Raw genomic sequence first — 21,332 nt, forward strand, 5'->3', positions numbered from 1 at the left:
TAGGTGGAGCGTTTAATTTTTTTTTTTTTTTTTTTTTTTTTTTTAGGGGGGTTATTTTTTTTTTAATGTGTTATGCTTATGATTGGGATAATAATACTTAGATTAATAAATTGCTTAAAGAAAATTACTTATAAAGCAGCAGAAAAAACAACCATGCCGCCGGTGGGATCCGAACCCACGACCTCCGAATATCGCGTCCGGTGCTCTTACCAACTGAGCTACGGCGACGGCTGTCCAATCTGCTGCTCTCGTGGGTATTTATGATTACTGGGTGTAAGCGAGCCTTGAGAGTGTTCACCAGCGCCACCCTCGACCATAGCGGCGGACGTAGCACGTCCTGTAATACCGCGAGCGTGACGTAGAACGTCATCTAACGGTGCGGGCGGAAACTATGCGAGAGCCCTCTTATGCTACCTATGGCATCAAGACTGCCAGAACCGAGACCCTCGTTAAGTTATTAGCAGACAAGTTAAAGGAAATGAGGGGCCCGTTTGACAAATTTATGAAGGGGGCCAACAGTCACCGAAACCAAGGTGCATAGGGGAACGTTAATTTTTTTTTAATGTGTTATGCTTATGATTGGGATAATAATACTTAGATTAATAAATTGCTTAAAGAAACTTACTTATAAAGCAGCAGAAAAAACAACCATGCCGCCGGTGGGATCCGAACCCACGACCTCCGAATATCGCGTCCGGTGCTCTTACCAACTGAGCTACGGCGACGGCTGTCCAATCTGCTGCTCTCGTGGGTATTTATGATTACTGGGTGTAAGCGAGCCTTGAGAGTGTTCACCAGCGCCACCCTCGACCATAGCGGCGGACGTAGCACGTCCTGTAATACCGCGAGCGTGACGTAGAACGTCATCTAACGGTGCGGGCGGAAACTGTGCGAGAGCCCTCTTATGCTACCTATGGCATCAAGACTGCCAGAACCGAGACCCTCGTTAAGTTATTAGCAGACAAGTTAAAGGAAATGAGGGGCCCGTTTGACAAATTTATGAAGGGGGCCAACAGTCACCGAAACCAAGGTGCATAGGGGAACGTTAATTTTTTTTTAATGTGTTATGCTTATGATTGGGATAATAATACTTAGATTAATAAATTGCTTAAAGAAAATTACTTATAAAGCAGCAGAAAAAACAACCATGCCGCCGGTGGGATCCGAACCCACGACCTCCGAATATCGCGTCCGGTGCTCTTACCAACTGAGCTACGGCGACGGCTGTCCAATCTGCTGCTCTCGTGGGTATTTATGATTACTGGGTGTAAGCGAGCCTTGAGAGTGTTCACCAGCGCCACCCTCGACCATAGCGGCGGACGTAGCACGTCCTGTAATACCGCGAGCGTGACGTAGAACGTCATCTAACGGTGCGGGCGGAAACTATGCGAGAGCCCTCTTATGCTACCTATGGCATCAAGACTGCCAGAACCGAGACCCTCGTTAAGTTATTAGCAGACAAGTTAAAGGAAATGAGGGGCCCGTTTGACAAATTTATGAAGGGGGCCAACAGTCACCGAAACCAAGGTGCATAGGGGAACGTTAATTTTTTTTTTTAATGTGTTATGCTTATGATTGGGATAATAATACTTAGATTAATAAATTGCTTAAAGAAACTTACTTATAAAGCAGCAGAAAAAACAACCATGCCGCCGGTGGGATCCGAACCCACGACCTCCGAATATCGCGTCCGGTGCTCTTACCAACTGAGCTACGGCGACGGCTGTCCAATCTGCTGCTCTCGTGGGTATTTATGATTACTGGGTGTAAGCGAGCCTTGAGAGTGTTCACCAGCGCCACCCTCGACCATAGCGGCGGACGTAGCACGTCCTGTAATACCGCGAGCGTGACGTAGAACGTCATCTAACGGTGCGGGCGGAAACTGTGCGAGAGCCCTCTTATGCTACCTATGGCATCAAGACTGCCAGAACCGAGACCCTCGTTAAGTTATTAGCAGACAAGTTAAAGGAAATGAGGGGCCCGTTTGACAAATTTATGAAGGGGGCCAACAGTCACCGAAACCAAGGTGCATAGGGAAACGTTAATTTTTTTTTTTAATGTGTTATGCTTATGATTGGGATAATAATACTTAGATTAATAAATTGCTTAAAGAAAATTACTTATAAAGCAGCAGAAAAGACAACCATGCTGCCGGTGGGATCCGAACCCACGACCTTCGAATATCGCGTCCGGTGCTCTTACCAACTGAGCTACGGCGACGACTGTCCAATCTACTGCTCTCGTGGATATTTATGTTCATTGGGTGTAAGCGAACCTTGAGAGTGTTCACCAGCGCCACCCTCGACCATAGCGGCGGACGTAGCACGTCCTGTAATACCGCGAGCGTGACGTAGAACGTCATCTAACGGCGAGGGCGGAAACTGTGCGAGAGCCCTCTTATGCTACCTATGGCATCAAGACTGCCAGAATTGAGACCCTCGTTAAGCAATTAGCAGACAAGGTAAAGGAAATGACTCGTTTTGACAAACTTATGAATGGAGCCAAGAGTCACCGAAACCAAGGTGCATATGGGAATGTTTATTATTTTTTTATTATTTTTCGGTGACTGTTGGCTCCATTTATAAGTATATATATATATATATATATATATATATATATATATATATATATATATATATATATATATATATATATATATATATATATATATATATATATATATATATATACAATTTTCAATTTGCGATGCATTCTATTGACAATGTTTTAATTGAGCACGTATACACAGAAAAAGATTTCAGTGCCAGATTTTGAGGGGCGAAAAGGTCGATAACGTGTGAACAAAAAAAAATGGCTTAAAACCTTTGACCTGTGGCTAGATTTCTTGCGTGTATGTAGGGGAATACCTGAACCTGACCTCTGTGCTTTGATTGGCGATGATAAATCGCAGATAATTGCTCAAGTCTGAGGAGGGTACGATGCTCTTGTGACTACTAATTACCATATAAATCCTACAATGATGGCTGAAAAGAACCTCATACTTTTGCAGTGTGGTTCTAACTGCGTGTTGTTTTCTATCTCTTATGCCCTCAGCCTGGAACGATGCAACGCTGCATGTTGTTTCCTTCGAAGTCTTCGGTCTGGAACGATGTAGCAACAAGACGTACAACCAAAGAGGTGCCTGAGGAACGCATGACCGGGCTCCTCACACCCGCTGCTCGCGTCTTGCTCCACGAACGCGTACCGTCTCTCTGACGTAAGGACGGCCGATCCCTAGGTATACATGTAGGAGCTACTGCCCGACTGGCGCTTTGCTCCCTTAATCCAGCCTCTGCGTAATGGCGGGAAAAAATCCCCGCGTCGCTCGAGCAGCGGGAGGGCCACGTCGCCTTGTGCCGCGACAGACCTTGCGCTGCTATCGTGGCGCGTCGGAGCGCCCCTTGAGACGTTCCACCGCGACGCTGGCGGCCGGCTCGGAGTGCGGCGTGCGGCAGCGAGAACCTCGCAGCTGTTGGCTCGGCCACGTGACTGATTTAAGGCGGTCCGCGCGGCGTTCACCGGCAGCACCGGCGCTGCTGCCATTTGTGTGGCGAGCCGAGCGCCGAACGGATGTGGTTCTGCGGATCGGCATCCCCGTCGCCACTTCGTCACTGCCTGCGTACCGCTCGCCATGTGAATGCGCCGCCTCATGTCACTGTCGCCCCAGCGCCTCCGTTCGGATGATGCCAGGTTGGTGTCTGCTGACGTCGGCTGCTGCCGCATGTGGCTGCCGCGTTGCCCCACCTTTTTTTTTTATCATCGCCGCTCGTTGAGCAGCGCGCTCCTGGAAGCTACCGCGCTCAGCTGGCACACGCTAGAGCGTATTCGTTTTTCCTTGTTGGATGTTTTCGCGTTGCCCCGAGTGCGCAAGGTGCGCGCAGGGGTCTCCGAACGTCCCGCTCTGTGCGTTGGCCTCTGCTGTTCGCAGCTTCATACTTTTGCGTGCAGCTTCGTAGGCTCTGTTTGAGCTCTTGTCACGGACCAGAATCCGTTACAAGCGCCATGAAAGCGGTGCTACGTGATTTAATTGTGCTCAAATGGAAGGCGTTTCGTTGGTCATAGGCCCACAGCTCAGCTTAACGATGCGCATATTTAAGGTCTTGCATTTTTCATGATAACACGATCGCTAAAGACTGTTCTGAGAGGGTATCATTAATACACTGACGCAGACGCGGAGACAAGAGAGGAAGAGGAAGGTAGTTCGGACGTCATGAGAAGCCCCCTCGCTCCATAACGGCTGTCGTCTGTCGACTCTTCCCGCATTTCTGTCAGCTGTACGAGATTGTGCAGCATCAGGGCCAAAATCCAAGCGCACGGTTGCCCATGTTGCGTTTTCTAGATGGTTTTAATCGAAGAAAAATCTACGGCCGCCTATTAATTGCGCGCAGAAAGCTTTCACAATATTTATTAAGGCGGACACTGATGCTTCGTTCTAAAATACACTAAAATACGCGCATGCCGTGTCAGAGCCTTGACCCACTGCCAGCTGAGGCCGTGACGTATACTACAACGCGCTTCTTTCTCTTCTTTTCGGTTTAATGGATGTTCGCTGACGCAGTGAGCATGTGCGCTTATGCGGAACGCCTCCCGGTGGGTCGAGTGAGTGGAGGCTTGTCAAAATGCCCGGCATTTGTGGGGTAAACTCTCAGCACTTTCGTGATAGAAGTCGGGTGTTTCGTATAGCCTTGGTAGAGGTCTGTCCGTATTAGTCACATGGTTAGGTCATATGTTACGTTGCTTTAGCTTAGGTTAGATGAGTTCAGGTTCTGAATCGAAGAAAGGCGCGTCGGGGGGTCATTCGAGTCAAGCCATGCGAAAAAGGAGTGATTGGGGTGAAAGGAGCATGGAGAAGAAGTGCTCGTACAGGTGGCTCCAATACGAAAGGGAACGCACTATTCGCATTCGGTTAATGATTACTCTGTAAACATGAGTAAAAAGCTAGAAATACCTTTGTACTAAAGAGCTTTTTTCGGATCGAACCCATAATTCCCATGGGAACTTTCATCTTCGGTAAAGAAGCAACAAAGGAATTTGTTCTTGTGTGCAAAAACTGACTGTCCCCCCTTTTATAGTGAAGCTACCCGTACATAACCTCACGTAGGCGCATAGCTGCGCTCCCTCCCTGGGAGCATTAATAGTGCCTGTTCCTTCTCTCCTCCTCTTTGAACCCTTTCGAGGCAGGCGTGAGGGAATTAAACCCAGGGGAAGTCGAAAAAAAATCTCACAAAATTCAAAGGTGGAAGTCTCCCTGTTCAAAGTTTTATTTTTACCTGTGACATTGGTGGCAACCGGCGGTGTGCTGGAGAGAATTGTCAGGTGGTGGCCGTCAACATATCCTCTTGTTTATACCTCACGTCGTGGTAAGACAACCGAGCCGGCGTACTTGGGCTCTCGTACCGCCATAAAAGCCATCGTTGGCTCGTGACAGTTATAATTTGGGGAAGTTTTTTTCCGGCGCACCAGGCACTATAGGTGCTGCATGACTGACTTATTGATAAGACACTAAGATGAGCTATAAAATTCCGCAAAATAGCTGCAAGTCGTACTGAAGGTTGAAGCAGAGGTTTGAAGACTAACAATATATGATTGATGCCCTGACTTCTACGCAAGATGCTCTACAGCGATAACTGTGGGCCCGAATACTCCCGGAAGTGAAAGGAGGCAGAGAGAGAGAGACAGGCGCTGTAATGGCAGGCATCCAATTAACCTGGACAATATGGGGTTCCTTACAGGACTACAGACGCTAAATTTTTGCTTGTGTGTTTTCTTCTTTCAAATAACGTGTTAGACATTATTATATACATGGATCGCGGCGTGATATTTTCTTACGACCGCTTGATAATTTATAATTGAATTTCTTCTTGCCGCTGTTTCGGTTTCATCAACCGAATAATGGCTGCGACGTGTAGTTGGTCTCCAGGTCACGTGAGACACACACAAAAAAAACGGCAGTAGAACTGCTGATACGTCATTTGTTGGCATTCCAGCTCCTGAACCAGGCTGGATTAAGTTTTGTAGGGAATTGGAACTACGTATCAGCGTTTGTATCGCAGTTTTTTTTTTCGTTCGTACCACACGTGACCTAAAAGTCAACTACACGTCAGACCCATCTTTTGGTTGATAAAACGGAAACAACATAAGAGAAGAAATTCAATTTTTAATTATTTAGCTGACGTAGGCGAACACCACGCTGTGATCCGTGTATAGTAATGTCTAATGCTCATTTGCAAAAAGAAAACACGCAACTAAAATTAGGTGCCCGTGCTCCTTTAGCGTACTGATGTCGCACAGCGCACTGCAATTTTAGCATTTGAAATGAAATTGGTTGTGGAAATGGCGCAGTAACTGTCTCACATATCACAGAGGTGCCGTAGTGGAGCATTTCGCCGTCGTCGAAATGCGGCCGGGATTCGACCCCACATCCGCGGGCTCAGCAGCTGAAAATGGCGGGTGGTGTTCTTGTTGTCGGTGCCTCCTAAGGAGAAAAATGCAGTTTGATTGAATTCACGAGTCAGTTTATGAAAAAAACATGGCGCTTCAAGTACACGCACAAAAAGACGAGGAGACGAAGGACAGGCGACAACTTCCAAAGGTTAACAAATGAATGGTAGTCATCGTAATCAAACTAATTAAAAGGTGTGCATTGAAATTAGTGCCACACCATGTACCAGCGACTGCAGTAATTGTGACAGTAGGGTTGACAAGTTCTATGAAAATTTCCATTCGCCAGAGAAGAAAGCAGGAACACAGCACATTATACTGATGAATGATCCAAATTCTGTAATATGGAAGAAGCAAACGGGTGAACGGATAAATGGAATGTATAACAAATATTCTAGAAATAAGTAGGCTTAGAAATAAGTAGTAGAATGAGTAAAGTCGTCCAGGATGTAAAAGCTCAAGGCAAGGCGTAGGCCAGAGTGGCCGCTGGCATTGAAGACAGAGGGGGAAAAAACGTCTTTAGGCAGAAGCAGCTGGAGCGTGCGAAAAGCACAGAACCGATAACCATTAGCATATAGGAGCGACAGAGCTGATACCCAGAGAAAGAACTCGTAGCTGATTGACGAGGTTTCGAAGTTAGCAGGGATAGAGTGGCTACGGCTGGCGCAAAACTAGAATAGCTAGAGGTCAATAAACTTGGCTCAAGCCGGAGATGTTGATGGTTATGACGACAACAGTGATGATTGTGACACAGTTTACAGTCATTGGAATCATGGCACAGAACCCTGGGAGTGACGTAATTGCAAGCCCTTGCATTCCTGGGACTGGTTCACTACCGCCAGCCTCCCTCGGTGACCTTCGCCACGCGTCGACACGATGCGAAGCGTCGCCTCACGCTTCGCGCGTAATCGACACGCGACGAAAGCCACTCGCTCAGTGGGCGAATCCGCGCCAATTAAGGCACGTCCCGGGAACACTTACTATAGTTTTCTTGCGTGTAAGAAATTTTGGAGGGCGAATCCTCTAGGGAATCATACTTCCGATCGGATGGGAGTGAGGGAGAACACCGGTGCGTTATCAGCGGGTGAATATCCGGTAAGAGGCGCAGAAAGTGCGTCGACATGGGTGCCTAAATGAGCGCACTGATGCAGCTTTTATGTGCGAAGAACAAAACAAAAAAATTAACTATGGATATGGGGCGAGAAAGCTGTGCCGTGGCGAACGCTGTGTCCCGCGCCCTGTTTTACTCCAACTGCCGCTGTTAGGTGCCCTTCATCTTGGCGAATTCATGACACATATCTCCATCTGCGTACGTGCTACTCTTCCCTGAAAGAGAGTATGAACGTGCAATAGAGAAAGGAGAGGTCTAAATTGGTAGTTTTGGTTTGTACACAACTGGAAGCCATCCATTCATGCAAAGCGTCCACGTTGGTGTGCCACGCCGTCTTGGTAAAGGGTTTAGTGTGTCTGTGCAGCCACTAGCTTTGAAAACAAAGCTAAGCTCCCTGCCTCTTTTAGAAAAGGTGATGGTGAGAGGGGATGCAGGGTTTCGAAATAGAGGGGTGAGTACAGTAAATCAAATGTCTCACAGTTCGCCAGTCGTGACAGAGATGTAGTGCTAATATCACCAACAAGCGCTGGTAGCGCAGAATGTTTTTTTTTTCCCCTTTGTCCAATTGAGGGTTCAGGAAATGCTACGGAGATGGAGTAAGCATATCAACATACAAGCCTGACAAATTCACGGCTTTTATAAGCTGCACAGAACTAACGATAACAGAACTATGAGGTCAGAGTTGTGTTCTTAGGTTTATATAGTCTGAGGTAGAGAAAATGAGGGTCGGATATACAGAATTGTGCGTATTCACATTATTTTAAAATGTTGTATTATCCACTTGCCTTATCTCAAATCAGCGCGTAAGGTCACACTTAGACGCTAACATCAAGGCTGATCAATTCACCCGTGTACTCCAGCATTGCATCTGCATTATACATTCAGGAGCTTGTGCGCTAAATGTGTCACTAATTGTTTCCGTGAACTGTGCGTAAACGAACTTTTTTGAAAACGAGCAGATTCCAAACCCGTCTCTCAGAAGATGCAATAAAACTAACGATATGTGCGCAGAGTTACCACTAGAAATTCAAGGTCACAAATTTGGAAAACACGTATTGTGTGTGCTGAAAACAGTTCGTAATCTCCCAAGCGTAAGACAAGTTTCCTGATTGGTTCATATTTGTGGACGGCACGTCAGCCAGCGAAACGTAGGTTGCGCCATTGCGTCTTCATACTCTATATGCTTTCTGATGTGTCCTCCGTCATCGACATCAACTGCCTTCGCACCGAGGTTTGTTGGATGAACTCTGGTTGCCTGCCGAGTGCCGCTTTGTGGCAGTGGCGTTTACAGGCCCGTCCAAGTTTGTCCTCATCATCATAGCCACCATAATCGTCAGTTACGGCCAAGCTTGCTGCTAAACAAACTGTCACTGTCAATGTTATCAAGCTTATTCTGTCTTGCTTCAAGCGCCGTCTTCCCGTTCAGTAATATCTGTTAACTTTGTCTCTCCAGCTGACTTTCTGCCACGTTCGAATGCGTTTACCTCCACTTGGCATCCACTCTAAGAGACCACCGATTGCCAGTTCTGCGTATTGCACGTCACGCTCAGGTCCGTTTCTTATTCTTAATTGGAGTTGGAATATATTCGACTCAGTTTTGCTCCCGGCTCATACATGGTCCTATCTTTTTGCCGCTTAGCGTTAGAGCTTTCAGTTTCGCTTGCATCGCTCGCTGCGTTGTCCGTAGTCTCAGTTGTAATCTTTTTATCAGTTTCATGGTTTCGAACTGATTAATGCATTTTGGCAGGACACTTGTGTTGCATACCTTTCTTTCCAGGAATGTTCGCAAGCTGCTTTCCATGATATCCCCTCAACCTTTTCTAAAAGGGAGGAGCAGGGTCGAAGCGGCACTCGCTTGGATTTTGATTGCAGGAGTTGTTTTCTTTTTCATTCAAAATTAGATCATCCATCTAGAACTGTCATGCGCCCGGCACGTAATGTGCGTGATGACCTGCAACCTGATGACCGGGGATTGCGCTGGGACTACGTACAGACTAGTGACTAAGTGGGCAAATATGTCGTGGGATTACCGCCTTTCCGCTGCGGACGACAAAGACGCTTCGGTCGTTTTTCCCGGGCACGTGACTCATGCACGCCCTGTAAATACCATTGAGCGCGCGTATGTTTATGTGTGTAGCGTACGTGTGTGATTTGTGCGCGAGTTTATCACTTGCCGCTTCATCTTTGTCATCTCCAATAGCCTGTCAGGCTTACGACCGGGCAAGCCCGTCCTGCATACATTAAAAAGTGCCTACCTCCGTATAACTGCGTCGTCCTCTTTCGACGGCTTTGTTTCGCTGTTTGGCCATGATAGGCTGCAGTTACTGCGACCTACTCCGAGGTCTATTAGACACACCGATGTCTTTGGCACCTTAGTGTTTCGAGGATCTTTCAGTGGACGCATAGAAGGCCTCCCTCCAGAGCGCTGCCCACTGGTACTTCATCCGACGATGCTGGTGTTCTCTCATCTTTGCAAGCAGCTAGTGCAAAGACTAATCCGGCATCTGTGCGCCCGCCATGTGCACGCCTCAAGCACGCAATAATTTTGTGCACTTCTAGCAGAAAAATCAAGGAAAGAAAAATTCGTGTGCCTCGAGTTCTAGTCTCGTTGTTGTTACGGCATCACATTATTCTTACCCCACACGGATGTACTTCTCCGAAAATGGCATGTATGTTGATTGAGTATGTGACAAATATATGTTGTAGCTGAACACCGTCAGTGTTGATGCCCTTCTCTCCTCCGCCCATTTCGCCCTCTTCAAAAGTGCAGCGAAGCAGCCTGCTCGATCGTAGCAACACGAACTGCCTTCATTTGACTGTTGCACTCGTGCGTCTTTGGCGAGGCACAGGAAAATCCGGTTTAATTTCATGCGCATCTGTTAAACTAAATCATTCGTGCGAAAGCAGCAGCGCAGTTCTGGTGCTCTGTTAGGATATAGTGATTAGGCCGTGCTTTTTTTTTTTTAATCCACAGCCGTATGACCTGCTCGCGTTGGCTACTGCGCTTTGTTAATTTTTGACGGGAAACAATTTGTATGCGTTCCTATCAATGCGTGATAAAAAAGGCGCGATGATAATTACGATGACGACGATGATGAAAACATTTTCATTAGAACTAACATTCGTGGTTGGTCCCCCTATTCTGGGAGTCCATTGGACCTTGCAGCCGCTCCTGCCCTTTCGATCAGCTCCTGTTGAACTTTCGGGTCTCAGCTGGACACAATTTCCTCCCACCGCTCAATCATCGGTTTCTTTAATGTTTCAATTACTGCGTTGTTTTGCCGGCCCATACTGTGTGGTGGTAGGTCCGCTTGTATTCCCCAGTGTGCGCACTGTGACTCATAGTTTTCTGGTTAGATTGCGTGAAGCATTTTTGGGCGCGAGTGTGTTTTTTTTGTATTCTTGTCAGTGTTTTTCCTCTTCTTTGCCTATTTATTCATCTGGTGGCGCGTGTTCTCTTCTCGCTATAGCCTGTAGTATTGTAGGATTTCTGAATATGTGGTCAGCATGTTTGAGTAGTTCTCAATCGGGGGTGGGGTGCCCGGGGTACGTCGTGAAGTGCTCACGACTAGTGATATTACGTGACCGCTCTTAGGGGTATCCAGGCCCCCTACCCCCCACTGCACCCAACTCGGAAGCTTACACGCAAAGCACGGAACAACAACGAAGCGCGGCGCTTCACAGAGTACTTGGACATGAAAGCATTGCGCAACTACGAGCTATTGCGCGGGGTGTTCGTACGTTATAATTCCGCCCTTCCCTCCAATGCATTCACTGCGAGTGTTCAGTGCAGCTGCTGAACTTTTCGCGACGAAATGTGAGAAAATTAGCAGCGACAACTTCGAAAAACAGCTCTTGAAAACTGACAATTGACGTTCAACAAAATATCAAGCAAGCGGCAGTAGTTCATTGCACTATGAGAAAATTGGTGCTATGGCAATAAAATCTTGAAGTAAAATAACGCGGCAGTACTAGATCAGTTTTCCGTTAATGTTCAGTTATTTTTCTGTGGCTGTAATGAACCACCGTAATCAGTTACTTTTCAGATGGGGCGATTGTAATTGTAACCGCTTACTTACTTTCTGTAACGTGTACAAGACTGTTCCTTCCGCACTTCAGGGGTGCCGCGCAGGACCGCTTATTTTTTGCCCTACCGTAACAATACCTCTCATTTCGAACCAGTATAGCAGCGGAGAGGAGCCGTTACAGGTGTTAGGCATCGCGGCAGCTTAGTGATCGAGTATCCATTCTCTTTGTATACGCGGAAGGCACTGGGTCCCATCCTACGTGGCGCTAGAAAGCTCGCGGTTTACTGTTTGGCGGCATAATGTACAACTTTCGTCAGAAGTACAGAGCCCAAAGTGTTTTACTCTGGGTCATTCTGTGTGGCTCGTTGCGCTTCGACAGTGTTACGAATCTCAATTTTGAAGGTGAGATGAACTCTCATCCTAATACCTTCGAAAGCCCGTGACTTCCGTGGATGTTACAAGCTCGAACGCTGTTTCATGGTTTAACTACAAAGCCCCTGGCCTCTAAGACAGTGGCGCGAAGTCTTTATGCCCAAGTGCTGGTAGCCCGGAAGTTACAGTCGTGCCCCCTCAGACACCGGAAGGTGTCCGCGGTCGCGAGTATCGAGTTGGTAATGGCTTTTTCGGAAAAGTAATACCACTGTTGACGCACGCCAGATAACAGGTCAATCATGTTAACCGGTCGCTGGTTAACTAATGTTTGCTCGTTAACTTGTTAATTATTACAGTTATGCGCCTGGTTGAAACTATAGAGATTTGTATCCAGCTGTTAGCAATAGCCATGTCAGTCTTTAGAATTTCGAAAACGCGATCACCCTCCGCGCTGTGGCTCAACAGATTTGGGCCATCTCGCGCCAAAAGGCGCATGCTTTTTTTAAAAGCGCTCGGCTTTGGCGAGCATATTATATAAATGAAAAAAAAATAATAATAAAATAAATAATGAGCAGACGATTCCAAACTTAGAATTGCTTCGGACTGGCTTGAATTATAAGTCGCAGAATTGCAGACCAGTTATGCAACGTTCCGACGCTCCATTTGGTTTCAAAATTCAGCGTGATTTGCTGGCTCCAGTCTGACCTCCGCTGTGCCAACAAATTCCAAGAAACGCCACATGTAGCGCTAACCAGATGCATGCACCGCCTGGTTTCTGGCCCTGCGCGGTATTTCAGGGCGTGTTCGACTCCTTGGCGTGTCTCTGACTGAGCTCATGTTCTTTCATGAAGCACTGTTTTAACTGGCGTCGCTTTCCCCTGGTGAATACTTGCATTCTTCTCGTTGTTCGCTAACTGACATGGTCGGCTACGTGCACCATCGATATACTGTCCTGGAAAGGATATAGACAGGGAGGGATACACGGCCTTGAGGGGTGCCAGTGAGCGTTTGTCTAGACGATGAAGCAAGTGGCAGTGGGCTTCTACATTTTTTTTAATGGCTGTAGTTGGATGAAAGAGCGGAGCGTCTTGTCCATGTGGTGGCTGCCTGAACGGCGTTTGACACATCGTATTGACTTAAAATGTGTTTGACGGAGACAATCGCCCCAGCTTCGTTGCGAATTCAACATCGCTGCCTGGCAGTCTCTGCTGTGTCGGCTGCCGACGTTCATCGTGATTTATTCTGCTTCTGGCCGAGGTTCATGCCGTTGTGTTTTCTAATGTCACCCGTGGCGCTCATGCCACACAAGAGAGAAAAAGATAGCATCCGGGTGCTATACGAACGCTGAGCAGTCACTCGAACGTCGCTGCCGGAGTGCACCGACAAAGATTGCCGGAGCACTATACACCTGAAAGCGCTTGGGCACTTTTAAATATAGCTCTCCTGTTTATGTCCGCCTGCCCACGTACGTCCGCAATCTGCGGTGGGGGCGAAACTAATGGCAGGCCGTGGCAATTATTTCTGTTTTTTCAGCTCCGCCTGGCTGTCCGGGGAAGCTGTGACAGCAGCGCCTCTGAGGAATGGCGCTGATTTGTTGCTCGAGTTTTCCTGCAGAAAGTAAATGCTGTGTTTGCGCCCCCTTCTTGTTTTTTTTTTCTTCTTGTTGCGTTAGTACTCGTCGCCATAGTAATAGCTTGCGCCTTCCTCGGCGCAGTAAGGTTAACATCGTTTTGGTTTTCGCAATCGACGTCAAAAGAAGAGCTTCGGAACGAGCCCGATGCACTCATTTCCTGCTCACGGCAGCGCACGAAGCCCCGTCACGTCGAACTTGATGCGATTTCGTTGGACAGAATGAACTTCACGTGTTGGGATCCATTCCCAGCATTGGTACGACGTCCGGAGCAACCGCGCATTCCAACGTGCAGAATTTCGCAGCTAACTTCTGAAGCATGCTGTGCGTGTAGGCTGTTGCGGTAACAATAACCAGCGTGTCACGAATAACGGTTTCGTGATCTCGAAAGCTCTGCAGACCTCAGCAGGGAGGGAAGGAAGCGTTGCGACAATGCCTGTCGCCGGATGCGGAGTCGCTCCGGCACCTTGGTATACGGCACTGACGGGAACGGGTTTTCTCCAAGTTCGAGGGACACGTGTTAGAATCCGATCGCGATTTACCGCTGCGGCTCGCACATGATTACAATTTAGGAGAACACCAGCGTTATCTGCCTCAATACATGTAGCTCATTCACAGTGGGCGACAATATTACGGCGGTGGATCACAGGACGCATGGTCACTATATACCGTGATTTGCGCTTCGGGAACAGGTTCCTTGCTCGCTTACTTTACGCGATAAGTATTGATTTGCTAGCGTTTAATCGGAGCGCAACCGAATGCCGCCACCGTATACACCGCTACCGCCAGCAACCAGCAACGCATGCACTACTGGCTGATGGCGGTAGCGGTATTTGCAGAGCGCTGTAATTATCTGTTTTACAATTAAGACGCACTAAATTATAAAGTAGGCAATAAATTTACTCAGAACTCATTTGTAAATCCTGCAAGAGGAAAGCACATATTCTGAGCTCGACCTCAACAGAAAGTTACTGGCGATGTACATTTTTACTGATTTTATTAAAAAGTCATCCGATGAAAAACATATTGTGAGCAGTGTTTGAGAGAAAAATTTAAAAGCGTCGTCCTTGTTCAGGGTGCTGTGTACTGCACGCTTCCGTCATGCCGCAGGCGACACAACAATAAGTGATGGATGCTTGCATTCTGCCGTCTTGAATACGTTCCTTTTTTTTTATTTCTGGAGATCGTTGTCGCGACGTGAGATCATTGCAAAGGCAAGTGTTTTCGATGATACGGTCACGACCCCGCGTCGGTGCCACTCGGCGTTTTGAGATAGTTTACTACACAAGTTGTGTGAGGAGTTCACCTCGTGACATTTTCGTTCATACTTGACGCAGCTGCTTTTGTATTTTTAATTTTTTTTTGGAAGCAGGTGGCTTAGGTCGGCAATTTATGCACTGCCGCTTAATAACCTCGTCTGGTGCAGTCGGCCCTGCATTTTTACCTCTTTTTGTAATTTTACCTCGTGTCTCTTTCGCCTTGCCCTCCTCCTCATGTCGGCGCATGGTGCGGGAGCAGCCATTTAGTTTTATCCCATTACTCTGATCCACTCTTTGCTAAACTCATTACCAGGCCAGCTGTGCCAGTTGCAGAAACAAACAAATACGCTCCGTGTGGATGTGAGAGGAAGTAAATTGTGTCCTAACCTGCCAAAACAGTCGCACGCGAGTCTGAAAGGGTTCATTTTCCTTTTTTGTATTTGTGTTTGTTTTTATTTTGAGGTAACAGTCTACTATTGTTTAGCTGCCGTATCCATACCTGACACGCCTATTTAGAAGGCATCATCAAGCTAGTCTTCTTACCCCCCCCCCCCCCCCCCCCCCATTTTTTGTTTATCATATGAATGCGCTCTCCTGCCTCTCTCTCTTCAAGCCACTGCAGCAAATAGTCGCGCATAGTCGCCGAAAGTGCCGTTGGCGCGATTCGCCCTAACTGGCAGCAATAAAAGCCTCGATATTTCCAGCCTCAGAGACATGCCATGCAGACCGGCGGTCGTGCTTCATGTGTTTCGCTATGCTTTGACGATAGCTGGTTCAGGCCGGACCTGTCGGCTGTTATTCTTGTCTTTGCTTTTTGTCTTCTTCTTCCATTGCCCGTGGTCGCCGTCCTTAGCCAGGCCAGCGTGCTCCTGTTTTGCTCGTAGCGAGTGAATAGCAAAGTGTTCATCGTCATCACTGCGTCTTGCCAAGGGCAACATCCTCTCCCGGCCGTATCTCTCCATTTTACCCTGCCTTGTTCTCGCTGCGGCAACCTTATCCCGGCGAGCTTTCTAATGTTTCTGCTCACCTGACCGCCCTCTGCCTGCATTTTCATTCTCTTGGAATCTACTCTATCAGCCTGAGAGGAGGCCACTCGTTTCTGCTCTTCGCTTTACACGCCCTGCCCATGTCCATATCCTCTTCTTGGTTCGGCATGGTATGGTAGGCTGGGTATTTCACCTAGGATGTTCTCTAATTTTTTAAATAGGATTTTTCTAGTTATAAGAGCGATTTTTTTCGGTATGGCATTGTCAGCGGTGTAGCGCATCAGAATACAGCCACAACGTGCTAACTAGTATGCTGGTTAACTAACACTGAGTGGATAACTGTTACTGTTAGTCTCCTTATTTACTGAGAGGTGTGTAGCCCTCTCTAAGTAATATCCATATCAGGTTTTAGAATTTCGAAGCCGCAGTTATCCTCGGCGCTGTGGGCCAACAAATTTTGGCTGCATCGTGCCGAAATACATGCACCTTCGATAACCTTGCAGGCAAAGCAACCTCTATAGTGCACGTAACTCGTCGAAATAGCCAAAATTTGATGGGCCACAGCGCCGAGGGTAACTGCGGCTTCGAAATTCTAAAAAGTGATATGGATATTACTTACGGTGGGCTACATGCCTCTCAATGAATAAAGAGACTGAAGAAAATAGTTAAAAAGTTAACTACTCAATACTACTAGTTAACCAGCCTACTATAGTTCGCACTTCTTAGCCGTATTCTGATGCGCTACACCGCTGACAATGCTGTGCAGAAGAAAGCGCTCTTCTAACTCAAAAACCCTGTTTCTATTTTTTAAGTTGCAGAACATCTTAGGTGAAACATCCGGTATGGGGTTTAATATCCCAAAACGACACGTGGACTATGAGGGACGCCGTAGTGGAGCAGTCCGGTTTTAATTTAGATCTCTTAGGGTTCTTCAAAGTACACTGACATCGCATAGTCATGGGCACTTTGGGCTTAGCCTCCATCGAAACACGGCCGCCACTGCTGGGATTGAAGCCTGGTTCGGGGGCTCAGCAGCCGAGCGCCTTAACCACCGAGCCGGCGCGTTGTGTTTCTTCTTGATTTCAGCTTGGACGCCATTAACTCGTGTAGCGTTCCATTACTCACTCTGCTCTCTCCCTATATCTTAACGTTACCCGTATCGTTTTCTCTGCTCAATTCTAAATGCTGGCTGCATTGTCCGCACTTTAATTTCGTGACTTCGTTAGCCTCCCAGTTTCTGCCCTTTGCCCTTAAATGAGTACTGGCAAGATATATTGTACTGTTTTTTCTTCCTGAACCGAATCAGATGATGTAATCAATCAGATAGCAACAATTCCCTGCTTGCTTTCTATGCAAAAGATCAAAGTTGACGCGGCCGTGGCAGTCTGCAGCATTGTCTTCCTTGGCAGCAGGTCCACGAATACATCACAGCCGCAATACGAACTGTGGGCGTTGCACAGGGGCGTATTCTCAAGTCCAACGTATGTTGCGCCGGGGTTTATGAGCAGTCATGAAAGCGCTCATATTATGCACGAACCGGCATGCTGATATAGAAGCACAAATGGTGCCCCTAGCTTGCGCTCCTTATGGCATGTCGTCGCCGTGCTGTGCAGACGGAGTGACGCTTCTCGTAAACGCACAGCGGAAACCTGCAGATGCGTCGTCAAAACTGCGGAGGCAGCTGTTAAAATGTATTCGACATGCTTAGAGTAGAAAACAAGCTTTCATTCTTTTATTTCTCGTTATTCCTTCCATTTCTGAAGCGAAGCACAGCATACTGCGACCATGGAAGCACTACTATTGTCCCGGTGTGGTTAGGAGTCTGCGGCGGCTGAACGCAGCTAGCAAGCTGTGCAGCCGACTGGAGTCGTTAACTTCTTGTTCCAAAGGCCAGGCGGAAAAAAATCGTGCATACACGCAATCGTGCACTTCCCGACAGGTCGAGGCCTTCAAAGAGCTGTCGGGCACGCGATAGGGCCTCTCCAAGTTCTGGCTGCGGCGACTTCCTTCTTGCTGCACTGAAAACAGGAAGTGTGTGTGGAGGAAGTCAGCGTGAAGAATTGCGCCCACCTCGATTACGCACCGGACAAGGGTTTCTTTTTCTTTTTTTTTTAAGTTGGTGTATGCGTTTGACGGTTGCATTGAATGACATTCAACACGAACAGTTTTTAAACTGCTGCGCTTAAAATATCTCACGCAGAAGGCTGTGAGAGCGCCTTTTTCTCCTTTTTGTGCGCAAACCTGGCCAATGAGACAAAAAAACAAACAAGTAAACGCAAGGACGGGAATTTGGTTATTTGGTTCGAAGAAAATAGCACCAGAGCATGCAAACCACGAAAAGACAAGGACGTGACACAAAGCGCTAACTCACAACTAATTTTATTGAAACCATGCAGCGCCTTTATATGGCGACGTTTCACTGAAAAAAGGAGGAGGAGGGCTGGAAAGGTAAAGAAATCTACGCACCAACTCGCCCAAAAAGAAGTGTTAATTGGTTATTTGGCTATGAAACGACGGCCACTATGATATGGCAAGGTTGATAGTCTTAGAACCTTCATGACTTGTCATATTATCTTAAAGTAGCATTATCAGTTCTTGGTATTTTATGACACCGAGAAGCCAGTCAGTCGTGCAAACATTTGTCCAAGAACAGTGAGCCTCGAGACAGCGATATTTGAGCAAAATGCCAGCCTAAGGCGACTGATGGTCAGAGTCCCGCATTTCTCTCGCTTGACCTTTGGCCGTGATATCCGTCTTCTTAATGCGGAGGCTGCGCGATCTTTTTGCTTCGCTGCGCTCTGGTCAGCGCGCTCTGGATCATTTGTCCCTTCGCAGAAACAAACATTCACCGCTGCTTTCCTGGAGCCCTTCCAGCTTGGTCAGCCGCGCGCCTGGAACAAATAAAAACTTTGCGTTTCCGCTCGCGAGGATTCTGACGCTGTAACGAGGCGAACGCCAGAGACCTCTTTCGCGCTACGACGTCACAAAGATGCGACATCTCTGACGTCGGCAGCAATGGGCAGCGCCACTGACGCGTAGGCTATTGTTGTCGGCGAAATAGTTCGGGCATTCTGGAGCTTTAGTTCGCTGTATTGTGCCCGCTGACGCGGTGTATCGCACTACCGTGTGCACAGAGAGCACAAGAAAGCCATGCAAACTCGATAAGCGTTGTAGTAGCACAAAAGAATCTGATTGGTCAAAAAAAAAAAAGACATTGTTAACCGAGGGATACAAGGAAAAATACGCTAGACACGCTGCACCAAAAGCGGGCTGGGCGCTTTATGTCTGCACTAGTGTTCTTGTATATGCTCCCGCAGGGAGCAGAGTTGCGCGTCTGTGTTCCCTCGCCGCTCCGAACGCCATTCGCCCAGAGGCGGTCACATGATTTTCGTGACGTCAGGTGTTCAACTTTCCGCGAGGAGCTGACTTCACAGGCATAGTGTTGCTGTATATGCTCCCACAGGAACACCACACAGGGGGCAGCCCCTCCTATCTTGAGCACAGTCTGCTTTGCTATCCCACGGGAGGGCACTGTGAAGGCCCCACCTGGACGAGGATGGGGCCAGGGGCTCCCCATTTCGAGTGCTGTCTGCTTTGTTATCCGACTGAGGGGGTATTGTGAAGCCCCCACAGGGGCGAGGAGGGGTGCCTCTAAACAGCCTTCTCGTGAGGCTCCTGCCACACGAGAATCAGCTTTCCCGCAGAGCTTGGAACAAAATGGCGGACCTTCGCGCAACTCTGCTCCCTGCGGGAGCATATACAGGAGCACTAGTCTGTACCGCGGCAGAGTGCTGCAGTGGCGGCACCAATCTTTCCTTTGCAAAACGCGCAGAAGGTCGACGGGATGCCTCCTGCACAGTAAAGGAAAAAAAAAAAAGATGTTCCGTGCGCGAAGGTTGCGGGTCGGGTGCCGGTCGCAACTTCCACCTGCTGTTGCTCCTGTTCCCGAGCGTGCTCCCGCAGAGCATGCTTGCTAGTAGTAGCCATATGCTGCAGTCTTGAACTGCTCACAGCGCATATAAATGTTTTTTCCCAAAACTAAGGTACTTGTCGCGCCCAAATACCACTCACGGTTCTTTACTGAGAGTCTATCGTCGCAGAAGCTCTCAAATGAGCTTTTCATGACTGTCAGTGCAATTTCAGCCCGGAATACGCTTGTCGTAAGAGCCATTAAAGTGAGCACAAATTACTGGCTGTCGTGAACTGCAGCCTCAATGCTTTGCGCCATCTTCGTATACAGTGGTGTCGATATTACCTCAGCACCACGATATTTGAATGATCTCGCACCATCTTGCGATTGTGTGCGTACGTGGTCTTTACGAAAATTAAAAATCGCATTAACACTGCTTCGTGTTAAACCAAAGTGCAGAGAGTAACACTTTGATTTTGTGCAAGACTGCTAACAATATGTACACAGGGGTTTCGGTGCTGAATAAGCAGCTATAGCTTTCTATGTTCATACTTTTCGGAATGTCCCCCAACCGCGGGCGTAATTGGCATTAACGTAACTCAAGAGCTGTATTAAAATCGCTTATGTTAACCGAAGTGCCGAAAAAGACTCATATTTTTATCAGGAACGCGGACGACTGCTTTGCAGAAACTGAGTGTGCAACGAGGAGAGAGAAAGGCACAAAAAAACAACAACAACAGGGAAGTGAGGTCCAGGAAGGAGTTGTAAGAAGTGCTTTTTAAGTTAACAGCTCACTGCCATGCGTCAGTACAGGAGTAGTACAGTCATGGACAAATATTTGCTGGATGAGCATTTGCAAAAAAAAAAAAAAATATTCTTGCGTTGCCTCGCTAGCCACTCGGCTGGCATTCGTTTCATCGGATGGAGCACGCATGTGCCCTTTTTCTTCTCTTCTGTTCTTTGACCTGCTTTGGCCGACCACGCAGAGAAGGTTTTTTGTTTCTTCCGCGAACCCGCGTCTCATAAGTTCTAACAGTAGCTTGGGTTGGGCTAGTTGGTAACAGTTTTTGCCTAGTTGGTAGCGCCAGTCCCGTCTACATCTGTGTCGTCCGTGTCTTTTTCGCGCTATGTTTAAAAAAAAAAAACTGTTACCAACTATCCCACTGATGCATCAAATTTCTCCTGCAGATGGCTCTTTTCCGTCCTCACCTTCCGCGGTTAATCCTGCGATGAAATAGCGCCGGTCCCATGTACATATGTGCCGTCCGTGCCTTTTTTGCGCTTTGGTTTAAAAAAAAAAAGATCATAAATTCTATTCCATGACTGTACATGCAAAGTAAATGTAGTGACGCAACTGCAACAACGTGAGCATGAGGCTTTCCATCCGGGTCAAGACAAAGCTCCGGCAAACGAAGACGCAGTCTGAAGGCCTCAAGTTACTCTCTTTTCCCATGTTGAAATTCCACGAACTAGGCTAAACTATCTCCAAACTATTGCGAGAGTCGCCTTGTTTTCTTTGCGTGCGTGATCGCTTCGACTGTGCCACTTGAGAGAGGGGCGCATTCACGCAGCTGTTCGCTTCGGCGAAATCGCCT

General features: G+C 47.7%; 1 protein-coding gene across 5 annotated transcripts in view; it reads left to right on the top strand.

Moving 5' to 3' along the window:
• The first annotated feature begins 3,408 nt into the window (after positions 1-3,408).
• Positions 3,409-21,332, top strand: part of LOC144114465 (synaptotagmin-15-like) — a 92,029-nt gene continuing 74,105 nt past the window's right edge. For 2 of the 5 annotated variants that reach the window (XM_077648212.1, XM_077648213.1), the window contains exon 1: positions 3,460-3,690. In XM_077648212.1, the coding sequence (XP_077504338.1) occupies positions 3,638-3,690 (53 nt within the window). In that variant the 5' untranslated portion in view covers positions 3,460-3,637. Of the gene's footprint in view, positions 3,691-21,332 lie in introns of all 5 variants that reach the window. The other 3 variants (XM_077648215.1, XM_077648214.1, XM_077648216.1) reach the window with 2 other exon arrangements.

This window comes from Amblyomma americanum, chromosome 1, assembly GCF_052857255.1.
Source record: "Amblyomma americanum isolate KBUSLIRL-KWMA chromosome 1, ASM5285725v1, whole genome shotgun sequence".
NCBI lineage: Eukaryota > Metazoa > Arthropoda > Arachnida > Ixodida > Ixodidae > Amblyomma > Amblyomma americanum.